Raw genomic sequence first — 16,836 nt, forward strand, 5'->3', positions numbered from 1 at the left:
CCAGAATTGATGCGGCGACGCGGCTTTTTTTTTTTTTTTTTTTTCCAATCTTGAATTGTACAGACAAGGTGGGTACCATTTTGCTTTTTTGTGTCCCCATTATACATTGGTGTCCTCCAAAATTTGCCTTGGTGCCCTTTATCATTTGCCATGGTGCAATTTCCCCATTCCTTGGTGCTCCTTGGTACAAAAAGTTGAGGAGGTGCGGCAATAGAGGGCACTGTTGTAGCTTCTGTGTTAATTTGAAGAAAAAAAAAAGTTGACGCGCATGATTAAAATCGATGCGCGTGCTGACCAGAGACCGAGTTATTATTTTTTTTGGCCTAATGCACCTAGTCAGTTTGTTCAGAAATAATATAAATTATCAACAGTCTCTGATTTTTAGGAAACAACTATACAAACCAAGTTTCACTCCATGACATCAGTGGCGTACCCGGGGGGGGGGGGGGGGGGGGGGGGGGGGGCTTTTTTGTTTGTACTTTTTTTGTATTTTTTTTCTTAGTCCCACGATTTGGCCTTGGTGATATGAATGTGGCCTGTTTTCCAGTAGTATATTAGGGGTGTAAGTGGCGCCACCAATGACAAAATAGGCCGCCCCTCAAAAAAACAAACATTTTTTTTTATGCGGCCAAATATTTTGGGCGAAAGTTTTTGAAAAAAATTCAAATTTAAACAAATTTGTAAAAAAAAATTTTTTGAGCCCCCCCCAAAACCAAATCCTGGGTGCGCCACTGCATGACATAGGAAGAAAGAAGAAATGTAACTTGAACAACACCCCCCCCCCACTTGACGTTCAAATCATCGCAGTCCGAGGGAAACATTACTCCAGACACTGTGCACCATCTTAAAATAGAAACTGAGTGCTAGTAGAATAAACCACAACTGGCATTTGCAAAATTCGAACATTTTCATGTCGAGGCAAACAGTCTGCCATATGCCTGCCAAATCAAAAAAGGTAAAAGTACCAATATATGTGAAGATTTATTGTTACCCTCAATATATCAAGATTGTGTTCAAACAATGAAACTAGTTACATTCTTTCACTGAAAAATTGGCAGCAAGCTGACAGCGCCCTCTGTTCCTATTTACCATTTGTCTTGGGGCCTTCGAAATATCAGGAGTGTTCAGTTTCCTACCCACAACATCATTCTCTGGTTTCTCTGGTGGTGTTAGATTCTCTTCCTTGTTGAAATTAAGAGATGTTCCTGATGCTGGTCGTGTCTTCACAGCTGGTAGAGTAACTGCAGCATCTATGCCAGACATAAAAATGAAGAAGAAGTTCAGACATCTGTCCATTTCAAGTATTAAACCAGAATGCATTTTCTCTTAAGGAGAAACATTTTGAGTCGTTTTTCCGATTTAAACTACATCCCTTTCACACCCATTGTCAAGATATTGTGGCAACAAAAGTGTCCATTCTTTCCAATGCTGAGGTACGAGATGAATTAACTGAATTAAGTCCATTGTTCAAAGGTGAGCAAGCTGCGTGAAAGCTTTGCCCTGTCTGGTCCCCGTGCTGCCTAACGAAACAATAGAATAGAATAGTCAGGTTCACAATGTATTTTCGTTGGGGTTTTATGGGGATTAGCAAAACTATACATTTTTAAAAACGTTATGATCTACTGAATCCAAAAGCCAATGTTTCTATTTTTTTCGATGCCATATTATGCCGGCCATTTTGTGGGGACAGGATAAAAGGGGGTGGATCCAACCCCCCACTCTAAGATCTTGGCCATGCCATGACAGATTTGATTGAAATTTAAAAATTAATGTGGCCTGACATTGCGAACTTAGCAAGTTCTTCTTCAGAGGCTAAAACAGAAATGACAGAGGTACATACATTAACATGGGGGTGCACACAAACATGCAGGGCTGAAAGAAGAAACACAAAAGGAGGATTAGGTGGGAAAGGTGTGGAAAGATGCAGGGAAGGGTGGATGAGAGAACAAAGAAACAAGGGAGATGGCAAACCACAAGGGGTCTGGTGAAAACAGGGGAGGGACCAGAAAGGGGAAGGATCAAAGGTCACAGGGAGTGGGAACGGACAAAAGAGTGTGAGAGTGAAGGGGGATGATGCGGGGGGGGGGGGGGGGGGGGGAAACAGTATGGAGGTGGAAAGGGATGAAAGATGGCGGAAGATGGGTAAACACAAACAAGGAAGACCAGGTGGATAATCTGTAACAGAAGACAATGGAGGAAGAAAAGGATTAATCATTTCCAAGTTGGATGTTGAGACCATGTGGTTGAATAGTTCGAAGACGATTCATCCACACTTTCTCTCTGCTGAGGCAAACTGAGTCCTTGCGATGGCCAAGAGATTCAATGCCCTGCAAAATCATATCAGAAATGGAGTGGTTAGGCAGGTTGAAGTGATGACCAACAGGGGTGTCTAGTTTCTTGGTGTTGACCGTTGACCGGTGGGCATAGAAACGCTTCTTGAGCGTATTCTTAGTCTCACCTACATACTGCACTCCACAGACCCTGCAAGAAATGAGATATATGACATTAGAGGTGTTACAAGTGATGTTACCAATGGTTCTGTGGGTAGTGACAGAAGAGTGGCCAGAAAAGGAGTCAGTCTCCTGGATATGAATCTGGCAGACAACACATCTGGAACTGCACTTGAAAGTACCATGCTGGGTGGGAGGGGATGCATCTAAGGATGGGACTTCAGCTCGAACAATCAAGTCCCGTAGATTTCGAGGACGCCTGTAAGCCAATGTTGGCCCGTTGGGGATGGCGCGGGCAAGGCGATCTGAAGTATGGAGGATATGATGATCATCATTAGTGATTTTGCAAAGGGGAGGGAGATTGGGGTGAAACGTGGTAACCAAGGGAATCATGGGTTTGGCCATGGCATCAGGGGCCTTTCCCGTGAGAGCTAGATTTCTGGGGATAGCTTTAGCTCTGGCAATGGCACGATGAACTTGGCGAGAACTGTGACCCCTGGCCACCAAGTTGTTCCTCAGTATCTGTGTATGGCGGGAGAAATCGGAATCATTAGAACAAATTCTTCTGAGTCTGAGTGCCTGGCTAAACGCTATGCCAGTTTTGCAGTGCCTGGGGTGACAGCTGGAGGAGTGGAGGTACTGGTGGGTGTCTGTGGGTTTGGAATACAGGTCAGTGGTAAGTGAGTTGCCTTGCTTGCGGACGGTGACATCCAGAAAGTGGGTTTGGTGAGCCAAGAACTCCGATGTGAATTTGATGGTTCTGTGGAAGGAATTGCTGTGGTTAGTGAAGGTCAAGAGACTGTCCTCATCACTGGTCCAGATGAAAAAACATCATCAATATATCTCCACCAGATCCAAGGGCGACATGGGGCCGAGGCAAGAATGAGTTCTTCGAGGTCACCCATGAAGAGGCAAGCCATGGAAGGGGCCATGCGAGTGCCCATTGCAGTGCCGTGTACCTGTAGATAGTGTTCACCAAGGAAGGAAAAATTGTTCTTCGTTAGTATAAGCCTCATGAGGGTGCCAACATCACTGATGGGAGGAGTCGTGTGTCCTGCCTTGGCCAGAGCCAAGGAGCAAGCACGAACACCCTCCTCATGTGGGATGTTGGTGTACAGAGATGAGACGTCGAAAGTCCCAATGATGGCTGTGCTGGGAATCTGGTCCTTGATTCCTTCAAGCTTGCGTAGGAAGTCTGGGGTGTCGTGAATGTATGACGAAATCTGTGGGACAAGGGGTTTGAGAAAACTGTCAATGAACAGGGAGATGCGTTCCGTGGGTGAGCCATTACCGGAGATGATGGGTCTACCAGGGTTGCCAGCCTTGTGAATCTTGGGTAGAAGGTAAAATCTGGCAGTCCTACAATCACAGGGAGAAAGAAATTTGTGAGCTTTCTTGGACAACTGGTCACGTGATCGCATATCGTCAAGTACCTGTTGTGTATCTCGACAGAAAGTGCCTGTGGGGTCAGAGTCAAGGCGGGTATAGTTAGTGCGATTGATTGAAATTTGGTATGCTTGTGAAGATATGACTGCTAAGCACATGTGTAGAGTTTCAGTTCAATAGAACAAAGCATGCTGTAATTATCTTTGTTTATAGTTCACACTACAAATTATTGCGGACGGTGACATCCAGAAAGTGGGTTTGGTGAGCCGAGAACTCCGATGTGAATTTGATGGTTCTGTGGAAGGAATTGCTGTGGTTAGTGAAGGTCAAGAGACTGTCCTCATCACTGGTCCAGATGAAAAAAACATCATCAATATATCTCCACCAGATCCAAGGGCGACATGGGGCCGAGGCAAGAATGAGTTCTTCGAGGTCACCCATGAAGAGGCAAGCCATGGAAGGGGCCATGCGAGTGCCCATTGCAGTGCCGTGTACCTGTAGATAGTGTTCACCAAGGAAGGAAAAATTGTTCTTCGTTAGTATAAGCCTCATGAGGGTGCCAACATCACTGATGGGAGGAGTCGTGTGTCCTGCCTTGGCCAGAGCCAAGGAGCAAGCACGAACACCCTCCTCATGTGGGATGTTGGTGTACAGAGATGAGACGTCGAACAAGGGGTTTGAGAAAACTGTCAATGCACAGGGAGATGCGTTCCGTGGGTGAGCCATTACCGGAGATGATGGGTCTACCGGGGTTGCCAGCCTTGTGAATCTTGGGTAGAAGGTAAAATCTGGCAGTCCTACAATCACAGGGAGAAAGAAATTTGTGAGCTTTCTTGGACAACTGGTCACGTGATCGCATATCGTCAAGTACCTGTTATATATCTCGACAGAAAGTGCCTGTGGGGTCAGAGTCAAGGTGGGTATAGTTAGTGCGATTGATTGAAATTTGGTATGCTTGTGAAGATATGACTGCTAAGCACATGTGTAGAGTTTCAGTTCAATAGAACAAAGCATGCTGTAATTATCTTTGTTTATAATTCACACTACAAATTATCCCTTTATCCTATATATATTCAATGAAAAAAGTTACCATTTCACGATACCCTACGTTTGAAATGACATTCGCAATAACGGTCCAAATTTTGTAAAATAAAGTGTCCCCTTCTGCACATCACATCGGCCTAAAATTTAGTTTCATTTAGACTGCGGGCGACATTTAAAAAGGCACAATTATTGGGAGAAAAGGGGGGCGGGGCGGGGGATTCCACAGTTCTTGTTAAACATGGGTAATCCTATACTTTACTAATTTATTCTTTGTAGCCTGCACAGGTACATATTAAAGGACATGGACACAAATACATTGTAACACTTCATAAAATAATCAACACCAAATAGGAGGGCATGTACATTAACACATAAAATTGTACTTTCAACATCTTGTAGCTAAATTCAAAACTGAGCAGAATACCTAGACCACGATGGCCCAGCGCCTGAATTCCCGCACTTGCAATAATGAGTGCTTCAGCACGGGGTGTACCCTCGGGGTCCACTTGATAGTTAAACAGTCCAAAAAATTCCCATACCATTTGCACCATTTGATGGAATTGTGCCACAGGCGACAGTGTCTAAATAACTTGGAATAGGCCATCAGTACTAGCAATGGGGTTGGACGAGGAGGCTCTGAAGAAGGCGCCATCAGTAGCTCAAAGGATTATATTTGAAAGTTAATATATCATTGGGGCTGTACAGCTCTGCTTCGATTTCGGATAAAGACTAATGTAGGTTAATAATGTATAGTGTTCTGTCCAAGTGCAGGAGGAAATATAGGAGGAAACAGCTGGTACAAATGCAGGTACATTCGCTAGATTTTATAAGAAAGATGTTACAACCTAATCAGCTATGGGGGAACATATCTTGGCAAGTGTATTGCAAATAAACAGACAATTGCTGGTTAGTAGGACATCTGTTTTCTGGGTTATGTGCCATTGTTGATAATTCAGGTTTTTTTGAGAAGAGAGTAATTCCCCCCCCCCCCCCCCACAGAAGTGTGGTTGGGGTCTACGAACGAATACTTACCTGTAGAGCAATACTACTTATGCATATTCCCCCTACCGGCAGGTATTTTCGCTAAGAGTTATATACAATAGCGCCCTCTGGCGCCCTACCCATAATACCCCGCGGCATGCGTGCCTCGTGAGCGTCCTCTTTTCTCGAGCGCTAAGTCGGAATACAACAAAGTACCCAAGGCATCGAGAAGAGTGGTGTAGGGGGGAGGGATGCTCTACAGGTAAGTATTCGTTCGTAGACCCCAACCACACTTCTGTGGGGGGGGGGGGGGGGGGGGGAGTCTACTTCACTCTACTTACCTGTAGAGCAATACTACTTATGCATAGACTAGCACCGTCAAGGAGGTGGGTCACTATGCGAGATGCTATTGCTTACTCACAGGGGCACGAAACATGGAAATGTAACCCCAGATGGCTCCCACTGTTCCGACCAAAGGCGGACAGGGGCAAAAACCAATAAATCTACATGTAAAGGATATTAATTACCCTCGCATGTTAACCGAGACGTCAGCCCTTGTAAGGGGGGACGCCCCACAATGTAAAGTATTATGATATAATACAGTTGAATCCTGCAAAGAAGAGTACTGTTAGTACACGACACTTCTTAAAGCAAGTTCTAAAACACTTCAAATCAAGCCCATGCACAAGGTAAACTGATACAAAAAAGGTAACTTGTCCAAGACCAATGACCTTGCTACAAGAGTGTTTAGCTATACATTTATATTCAATACAGTGTAATGTATTAATGTAAATAGACAGGATGAGGAGACTCACCTATTCTAGGGAAGTCCCGGGTAGGAGAGGATCCTGTGGGCCCGATGATGCTCGGCTCGCCGCCTTCAGCACCACTCTCCCGGCTCTGCCTTCCGTCTGGAGGACATCCTTCAAATAGCACTCTGTGAAGGTGTTGGGGGTTTTCCAACACGCTGCCTGTGTAATATCTTTAACAGAAACACCCTTAAAAAAGGCCCAGGAAGTAGAAGTTGCCCTGACCTCATGTGCATGGACTGACCCAAGGGAATCTGTTGTTGGTGAGTCTATTGCTGATTTGATGGCCGTAACCAACCAGCGGGAAATTGTATCACGCGAGGCCGGTCGGTATGGTGGAGTCGTTGTAATAAACAGCTGTGAATGGCCGCTTCGGAGCGATTTAGTTCTATCAACGTACCATTTCAGGGCCCTGACCGGACACCAAAGCTTGTCACGAGAGACAGACGAAAAAGATTTTATGTCCGGCACAAAAATATCAGGAGGTGAAAATGATTCCGACTGATTTTTAGTCAGAAAACCTGTTCTAGGAACCAGGCGTACACCCCCTGGTTCCCACCGGATATGCCCTGTCTCCACCGTAAGCGAATACAGTTCGCTACGTCGTCTAGACGTAGCCACTGCTAACAGAAATGACACTTTAACCGACAGCTGCAACAAGGTTGAGCTGCCCATTGGTTCAAATGGGGGTCTCGATAAGGTTGATAAAACGGCAAAGAGATCCCATGATGGTAATAGCCTACGTGTCGGGGGGCGCGACACAAACATCCCCTTGACAAGTTGGCTAAGACTCTGATTATCTGACACCGAGGAACCGTCAGAGAATCCTCCATGAATAGCTGCTATAGCCGACCGATAATTTTTAACTGTGGCTGTAGCAAGATCACTTTCAAAGAGACCTACCAGGAAGTCTGCAACCTCTCCTATAGAAGTATCGGAGGGACGCAGAGACCTGGTTCTACACCATTTGTAAAAATGGTGTAATCTACTGTTGTAAACTTTCCTTGTAGATTCCCGTCGGCTGCAGGCTGCAATGGCCGCAGCTCGTTCAGAAAGGCCCGCCGTGCGGAGGGATTGCGTGATAATACCCAGCACGTCAGGTGGAGATCCTCCGGGGCCGGGTGAAGAAAACCCGAGCTGGGCTGGAACAGTATGTCCGCCCTCTGCGGAAGAATCACCGGGCGGTGAACCAAGAGCTTGGTGAGTCTCGGGAACCACGGTTGGCGTGGCCAAAAAGGAGCTATGAGGAGGATCTTGCAGTCCTCCTGTTCCACTTTGGCCAGTACTCGAGGTATGAGGGAGAACGGGGGAAAGGCATATGCCAGAAGCCTGTCCCACCGTATCGCCAGCGCATCTGTCTGCCAAGCGCAAGGGTCGTTGTGTCTTGCGCAGTATACCGGTAACTGGTGGTTGTTCCGAGAGGCAAACAGGTCGACATGAGGTCGATCGATCAGTAGGAAGAGGGACTGGACAACCTGCGGACGCAGTGTCCATTCCGTCGGAACGACCCACCCCCTGGAGAGAGCGTCGGCTGTGACGTTCTCCTCGCCTGGGAGATGAGTTGCCACGAGTGATACTCTGTGGCTCATACACCAATGGAAGAGATTCCACGTGAGCGCGCATAGTTGGGCGGATCGCGTGCCTCCTTGTCGATTGATGTAGGCCACTACTGTGGCATTGTCGCATCGAATGTTGACTACCTGGTTTGTCACTGATGTTTGAAAACGTTGGAGAGCATTGATGACTGCCAACATCTCCAGCACATTTATGTGCTTCGAGCACTCTTCGGGCCCCCACCGACCCGCTACTTGGCGCGGGTGGAGGGTGGCCCCCCAGCCAAAAAGTGACGCGTCTGTCGTGATGGTCACTGACGGCTTGGGATTGCGAAACGCGCGCCCCTCCGTGAGATTGGCATTGTCGAGCCACCAACGGAGGTGCGGTATTAGCCAAGGTGTGGTCGGCACCAGATGACGTATGTGGTGACGACTGGGCCGATAGAAGGACAGCAGATGTAATTGGATGGGACGCATCCTTAGTCTGCAAAAGTTCACCACATCCACCATACTGGCCATAAGACCGAGCAACCTTAGCCAGGCTTGCGCTGGGGCCATGGTCGTCGGGAGAAACAGAGACACACACTGTTGGAGATTTACAATTCGTTCCTCCGTAGGCCGAACCAATCCCTTCTGGAGATCGAGCGACGCTCCCAGAAAGATTGGGAATTGGGATGGATGTGGATGGGATTTCTCGGCGTTGATAATAAACCCGAGATCCGCCGCTAGACGCCAAGTCAGATTGAGTGCCGCCGATGCGGCCGTCTGAGATTGAGCAATAATGATCCAATCGTCGAGATACATGAAGATCATCAAACCTTGTTTTCTTAATGCGGCCCCGATTGTCTTCACCACACGCGTGAAGACCCGGGGTGAGGTGGCTAGACCAAATGAAGAACCATGAACTCGTACTGGACGTTCTCGTACTGAAAACGAAGAAACTTCCAGTGGTCTGGTCTGACAGGAATGTGTAGATACGCATCTTTCAGATCTAGACTGGCTCCCCACGCAGGAGTACGAATCGATTGGAGTATGATGTTGAGCGTATCCATGCGAAAACGTCTTGGCCGAATAAATTTGTTGAGGGGTTTTAGATTTAAAATCGGGCGCCACATGCCGGCCTCCTTCTTGGGTACCAGGAAGAAGGTTGACATGAAGCCCGACCGTGTCTCCCCCGGAGGGAGCGGGCGAATTGCCCGTTTCCCGAGGAGGGAACTGATCTCCCCTTCGAGGGAAAGACGTTTAGTAGGATCGGACGGAACTACCGTCGGTCGAACGATCATGTCCGACGGGGGTGTGCTCGAGAACTCGAGTGCGTAGCCGCACCCGATCGTGTCAAGCACCCACCGGTCGAATGTAATTTAACCCCAGGACCCCGCAAAGTCTCGGAGACGGCCTCCCACGGGTCCGACGGCGGGAGGCCGCCACGAGTCTACTAAGTCACTTGCGCCAGCCCCCGGGATAGCGGGGGGCCGGTGCCCGGAAACCACGACCGGATTGGGGCCGTTGTTGTCCAGAGAACGTGCGGGCCTGCGTGGCGCGCGCACCAAGTATTGTCCGTGCGGCCACGAAAACCACCGCGACCAGATTTCAGAGGTTTGCGGCGGGGAATGACAAATGTTTTGCCCTTACCCCGCTGTTGTTTGGGCGCCGGTGCTGGAGGCTTCTTGAAGTTGATTTTCTCCGTAGCCTTCAGACGTTTGGCCTCATCTCGCATCTGATCCTCGAATTTACCGGCAAATAGATCCGGGCCCGTTAAGGGGAGATCTTCAAGTCTTTTGCGAGCACCCTGCGACGGGAGGAAAAGTGCATCGAGCACGTTACCCCAGCGGGTGGACGTTGATAGGGTCGACACGCGTGCGAATTGATCAAGCACTGAGCGTAGACCATGGTCGAGGCAATGAAGGGCCGCAGTCAGCATATCTGCTGGAATCGGCGAATCCTCTTCATAGCCCACGGCCAAATATTCCGTGAGAAGAAGTAAGAAAGACGCTGATTTCAAACCGAAGCGTGAAGCTGCGTCCATCTTCTTCAAAACATCTTCAAGTTTACCCCGTGCTTTGTCCACAAAGGGCCGCTTGGAAGATGAACCACTCTCATCGGCCACAAGTTTATCTTTTGCGGCGTCGGGGATGGCAGGCGGAGTGAAGAACTTCACATGATCTTCAGCCGGGAAACGAAAATAATCCCGTTCCCGACTGAGAAACGGCCGCCATTTATCAGTTGACATGATGCTGTCGATATGTTCCACGCATACTTGATCTAAAGGAAGTACGGGGAATATCTTATCGCTGCTAGATGCGGAGCCCGTCCTTCGCTTGAAAGATTGATGATCGGGCGGAGGGGGCTCATCAGCGGAGGGTAAATGAAGTACTCTTATCATATCCCTCTGTACTAAACGGAGCTCCGTTTCAGAAATAGACAGCCGCTGTAAACGGTCTGGTTCCTCGTCGTCATCGGATGACTCAGCCGATTGTGAGGGCCGAGTTGACTCCGGTGAACGAACGCCGCCCGGAGGTACCGAACCACGCGGTAGTGGCTGGACAACTTCCTCCGAGTCAAACTGCATAGATGGATGAATACTCAATACAGGCGGGGATCCCAGCGTACGCGGTAGGTCCCGCGGCCTCTGATCCACCCAACCGTGGCCCACGGCCGATGCATGCGAGACGCTCGCTGCAGGCCGGGCCTCCGGTGTACGGTCAACCACGTGCGGCATGTCCCGCTGTGCTTGGGCCACCCAACCGTGACCAACGCACGACGACTGTGAAGTCCTCACCGCAGGCGGGGACGCCGGAGCACGACTAATTGTGTGCGGTATGTCCCTCTGTTCCCGGGCCACCCAAGCGTGACCGGTGACTGAAGACTGTGATGTGGGCCCAACGACCGATGGCTGTGGGCCGTAGTCCACCGCTGCAGGGGGGCCCCCAATAGGGCCCGCCCGGCGGCCTGCCGACATAGCCGATAGCGTATCGGAAATTGACTGAAAAGCCAGCAGGAAATCTGCTCTAGAAACCGCGTCCTCCCCCCGGGAGCGTTTGCCCCGGCGGGACCGGTCAGAGGAGTCGTCCGAACCCGAAGAAGAACGGTGCGATCGACGTGCAGCCTTCTTCTTCTTATTCTTCTTTTTAGAAGAACGGCCCCAAGGTGTGTCCGAGGAAAAATCGGAAGACACCTGGGGCACCGGGACCCCCGAACAACGGAAAAAATCCGATGACGAGAGTAGTCCCTCTGAGCGAGCTAGCACGGGAACCGTCGGCCCGGGATCCCCCGGGGCGACCGGCTCCGTATCGCTCATAATGCACCCGGCCGACAGCGCCTCAGGCCCCGTGGGCTGAGCGAGCGCTGGACGGACCGGTAGCCCGTGCAATAGCCCATCCCGACAACCAGTGGTGTTCGGCACTGTGTCGGGAGGGCACGGGTGACTAGAGCCCACCGAAGTGTGACGGCTAGTCCCCTCGGGCTGCCCCGTGATCGGGGGAGGGCTAGGTGCCAAAGCGGCGCTCGTTGCCGAGCCACGCTTGCCCTGACGGCCCTTCTTAGGCTTTGCTCCGGCACAGGAGATATGTTTTAGGGGAACCTTGCCGGAGTGAGCCTTTAGTTTGGGTGTTCCGCCCGAGTTGACCGGAGAAGGTGACCGAGGTCCCCTTAACTGATCGGCGGAACTGCCAACTCCCTCAGCCGACTGTGGCTGAGGGTGCCGGACGAGAGACTGCTGCCGCGGTAACGTCGGAGCGTTAACGGCAGAGTCCCCCGAGAACTCGGTCCGTCCCGTGGGAGAGCTATCCCTTACGGTTAGTGACAGATCGGCCCTCCCCAAACGCTTCATATTTATGAAATAAATTAAACCAAGAAGATGATGAAACTCTACAAACTAATGATTACTAATCTTTTATTAAATACTTCTCTTAAACGCAAAAAAGGGTAGTAAATGACGAGGCAAACAGCGAGCTATTTCACGCACGTCCTACCCGACCTGCCGCTAAGAGAAAAGAGGACGCTCACGAGGCACGCATGTCGCGGGGTATTATGGGTAGGGCGCCAGAGGGCGCTATTGTATATAACTCTTAGCGAAAATACCTGCCGGTAGGGGGAATATGCATAAGTAGTATTGCTCTACAGGTAAGTAGAGTGAAGTAGACTTGAACAGGCAAGTGTTTTGCATTTGCATTAAGTAGTTATACAGTTCCTGTTTGCCCACGGTTTGGTATATACTGCAGTTTATAGTTGTTGCTATGTATTTTTCAACCACGTTGAAAGGAGAAAAAAAAAATTAGAATTAAAGTCATTTTGTAATTGTCCTGTTTGATGTTCAAGCAAGTTTTTTTTTTTTCCTGTACAGACAAAGGAGCTTAAGTTTAAGGACTTGTTAGTTGCTCCAAAAGACCATGGTTCTTACAAATAAAATGGACCAAACCGAAGTGAATGAAAGACATGATTATCCTTCGTTTCATTTCTTTACAGTTAGAGCGGTGGTGTTTTTTTTACGGGACAGTTCCAGTTTCGCTCGTACCCACCGCCCTGCGCCAGTAGGGACAAGAGTTCAATCCAACACACACAATAACCGCAACTGTAATCGACTTATCGGGTATAATGGGAGACTTTAATGAACAAAGGCGAGAACGCACATTGAGCGATAACGATAGAACGGAGACAAACAGGTCGAAGGTCACGAACGCAAGAGGGCGTTATCATTACTACTGGCGTGGCCTCTTTTTTTCTCTTTTGAAACAAGGCAAAGAACTTAAACGCTGCCACCATGCCAGTAGGGACAAGAGTTCAATCCAACACACACAATAACCGCAACTGTAATCGACTTATCGGGTATAATGGAATCGACTTATCGGGTATAATGGGAGACTTTAATGAACAAAGGCGAGAACGCACATTGAGCGATAACGATAGAATGGAGACAAACAGGTCGAAGGTCACGAACGCAAGAGGGCGTTATCATTACTACTGGCGTGACCTCTTTTTTCTCTTTTGAAACAAGGCAAAAAACCTAAACAATGAGTCCCTCTTACAGTAAAATATATTAGAAGGAGAACGAAGAATATGTTTTTTTTGTTGCTGCGCTCAATTGAAACAAGAAACAAAAGCTAAACATGTAATATCAAAATCTAATCTAATGCTACATAAAGAAAGAAAAATGGGCCTTCATAGGGGTAGACTGCCTTCCAGCCCTGGGGATTATTCTGCCACACATGTGCCACTCCATAGGAAGGCATTATATATCTTGTCCTAAACACTACCAGTGTTCACACAGTCACGGATCAGTGTCAATAATCAGTCAAGTAGTCATCAAGGTATGCGGGTGGTTTGCGTAGGCGGGATGAGCGTCTTGCGGGTGAGCGTGGGCAAGAGATGCTCATGTCTCCAGGGCTGTCTGTAGGAATCGTGGGCTGTGGAGTAGGCAACACGTGAATAGGTACCTCTGCTACTTGTGGTGCATGCTCAGCTTCCAGAGAGGGGGATCCAGTAGCTTGCTTAGCAGGTGTCGAGAGTATGATTGGTATGGCAGGTGGTGTGGGTGGAGCTGGTGCTATGTCAGCGTCTGCTTCATCAGCACTGTCATGAAGATCGGGCCATTCTGATGGAAATGGTGGATCGATATCAGAGTGGGAAGGTACCTTGAAACACTCTGAGCGTTTAACACGGTAGAATGTGCTCCGGAGTTGGTTCCCGATGAATTTACGGACACTGCACCACAACCCATCAATGGCTGTCACAAGGTAGCGGTTTCGTCTTTTTGTTTTGTTGCGGTCACCATGGAGATATACTAAGTCCCCGATGGCAACAACAGTGTCAGATGCAATTCTGCCTGATGGTGTCTTCGCCTTTTCACTGTGGGGATGATTAGCGATGCGAAGGTCCTGCTGGTCAAAAATCAACTGCCGGTCGGTGATGGGAATCTGGCTGTTTGTGAACTGATCCCGTTGATACCACATCTCGTGAGTGGAAAGACCACGGGAGCGTATGTGGGAATTCAGGCAAGATGTGGCTAATGCAAGAGTCAGTGGTGATACGGCGCCGCCCATGGGATCTTGGTGCAGGAGCTCGTCTTCCAGCTCTTATACAGCTTTTTCGGCAACTGGATTCTTGTCGATATTCTTGATGCGGCCAATTTCAATGGTCAACCTGTGCTGCTGCAGGAGCTCATCAGTCACAAGGGACCTGAAGCCTGGTACTGGGTCTCACAGAACTCACAGAACTCACAGCCATCACGGGAGAGTGTGAGGGGTGTCTCGCCCATTACCATGAGTGGGGATGAGCCATCTGCTTGATGTGCAGACTGGAGCTTTCCTTTATTGTAGCCCCTAGGCGCTTTGCAGTGGAGGCATGGATCATGTTTCCTGTGGCTCCACTATCGATGGTTATGCGGATGGTGTGATAGCCACAAAACGTGTCCAAGTACGGGGAATGTCGTGTCTGGACTCTGAAGGCGGAGGGATTGTCCCTGTCGTTCGTGTCAGGGCTCTCCTCATCCTCATTGACTACTTGGGGCTCGTCTCCTGCTCGGGGAGGTGAGGGCACTCGCTCAGGAAGTGATTGGAACTGTTCCATCCAACCTGTTTGGGGGCGAGAGGGGCGTCGTTGTGGTTGACATAGTTCGGACCTGGGTTGCGAGCCGAAAGACGGGCGTGAAGGGGGAGGGCGTGAGGTTACTGTACGCATCGCCTTCGGGTCATCGGAGCGAGCCAAGGGCTTGTGATATCTCAGGCTTGATGGAGGCGAGTGTGCGTGACCGGAGCTCTGTACCGTATTGCTGCTTCACTAACTTTGGCAGACTGGTATGTATGTTAGGACGATAAAGTTCTCTAGGGAGGGAGACAGTTCCTCATCCTCAGTAACTGGCTGGCCATGATGGGAAATTCCGCTGTCCGAGCGGAGTAAATTGTCCTCTGCAAATGCCATGAGGCGCTGGTACAGGTCTACTGGTCGCTCAGGGCTGAGGTGGATGTCAGAAAAGTCAATAAAGTGGGCGCCAGTTGATTGAAAGCCAAAGTGTAGGCGTATGACTTGCCATATGGTCTGTACTGAGGTTGAGTTCTTCATAATGGTATTTCTGGATATCACGGGGCAATAATTGGCGATTTGCCCCAACATTAGCTCAAGCATAGTTACTTTTTGCTAAGCAGTTTTGCATTTGTCCACTGGGACTGTGTCATTGTCATCCTGGAAACCTCGTAGGGAGGCCGTTTTAATTTTCTTCCCCCACTGACAGCCCTCCACTAAGAATGGAGCAAAGTTGGAATCAAGTGAGAGTGTATATTGAAGGTTTTGCCGCCAGTTCTCGAAAGTGTTTACTGTTTCTACCTTGCTCAAGCACCACTGCTTCGGTGCGCGGTGCATGGACGCCATAGTGCACTCCGAAAATAACCACTGGATGACAAGACGATGTACTCAATTGTATGTATAACTGTACAGTCACTCACTGTGTACGTGAATGGCTATGTACCGTATGTGTCCGGTATGTCCGAGGTTTGAAGCACTTTTTCCACACTTTCTACGGTGAAGATTCGTCTCAAAACGCTGCCCCCATGCCAGTAGGGACAAGAGTTCTATCCAACACACACAATAACCGCAACTGTAATCGACTTATTGGGTATAATGGAAGACTTTAATGAACAAAGGCGGGAAAGCACATTGAGCAATATAAACGATAGAACGGAGACAAATAGGTCGAAGGTCACGAACGCAAGAGGGCGTAATCATTACTACTGGCGCTGCAAACAGGATGCTGGGATACGCTGATGAGCTTCACAGAATCTTGTGATGGAAGTGGCCTATGACCTACATGTATGTATAAAGCATCTGGCTGCAGCTGTTCAAGACCGCAGTTAGACAATGTGCTCAAATGCTATCCGAAAACTTCCCATAGAAATGCACACGTTCCATACTGGATGTGATTTCTGTTTCATTACGGACCACGAGGACAAAATTTAAATGTGTCAGTACAACTGACATGTATGCTGTACATATATGTAACCACACATAATAAAAAAAGAAAATGAAGAACTCGATTGACAAACAAAATATATAGATTGAACTTGAAAACATCCACAACGTTTCTAACATTTTATGTGCATGATTCATTAGTGAGATATTTTAAGAAGCATATTTATATGAAATGGCTATGTAGGTTAAGGGTGCACTTACCTGCGTAGGTGGATGATTTTCTATCACTATATTCATAGGATGGTCCTGTGGCCTCCACTGTAATAAACAATATATAGAGAAACATTATGATATCGCTCACTGGTACTTTAACATTAACAAATATTGCTGATCAATTCAGACACTCATCAATAAGCACATTCTTTATTTCTCTAGTTAGCATGGAAGGAGCTCCATACTTGATACGCTACTAATGAGACATCTGCATCTAGATTTCAGTGAACAGCTGTACAAGAAATAAATTCTGATACAGTCAACCATAGTGAAATTGCCCAAAACAACTTTCAGCTGAACAAATATCTCTTGTATTATTACTTGTAATGACAAGTATAACTCTGTGATTTCTTTATATAGTACCTTTCATGAAGGATATTCTCTGATCACTCAGTCGTCTCAATGAGTGTGTCTTGCCTGTATCTGTCTGCACACCAGGAA

The 16,836-nt window shown here is 48.4% G+C and overlaps 1 protein-coding gene across 1 annotated transcript in view; it reads right to left on the minus strand.

Moving 5' to 3' along the window:
* Positions 1-610: 610 nt before the first annotated feature.
* The window catches only part of LOC119719142 (meiosis regulator and mRNA stability factor 1-like), an 85,229-nt gene continuing 69,003 nt past the window's right edge, over positions 611-16,836 (minus strand). Inside the window, exons 11-13 of the mRNA XM_038188465.1 lie at positions 16,759-16,836; positions 16,384-16,440; positions 611-1,250 (exon numbers count right to left, since the gene is read on the minus strand). Of these exons, the coding sequence (XP_038044393.1) occupies positions 1,027-1,250; positions 16,384-16,440; positions 16,759-16,836 (359 nt within the window). The 3' untranslated portion in view covers positions 611-1,026. The remainder of the gene's footprint in view (positions 1,251-16,383; positions 16,441-16,758) is intronic.

The sequence above is a fragment of the Patiria miniata genome, unplaced genomic scaffold (genome assembly GCF_015706575.1).
Source record: "Patiria miniata isolate m_02_andy unplaced genomic scaffold, ASM1570657v1 HiC_scaffold_8, whole genome shotgun sequence".
Lineage (NCBI taxonomy): Eukaryota > Metazoa > Echinodermata > Asteroidea > Valvatida > Asterinidae > Patiria > Patiria miniata.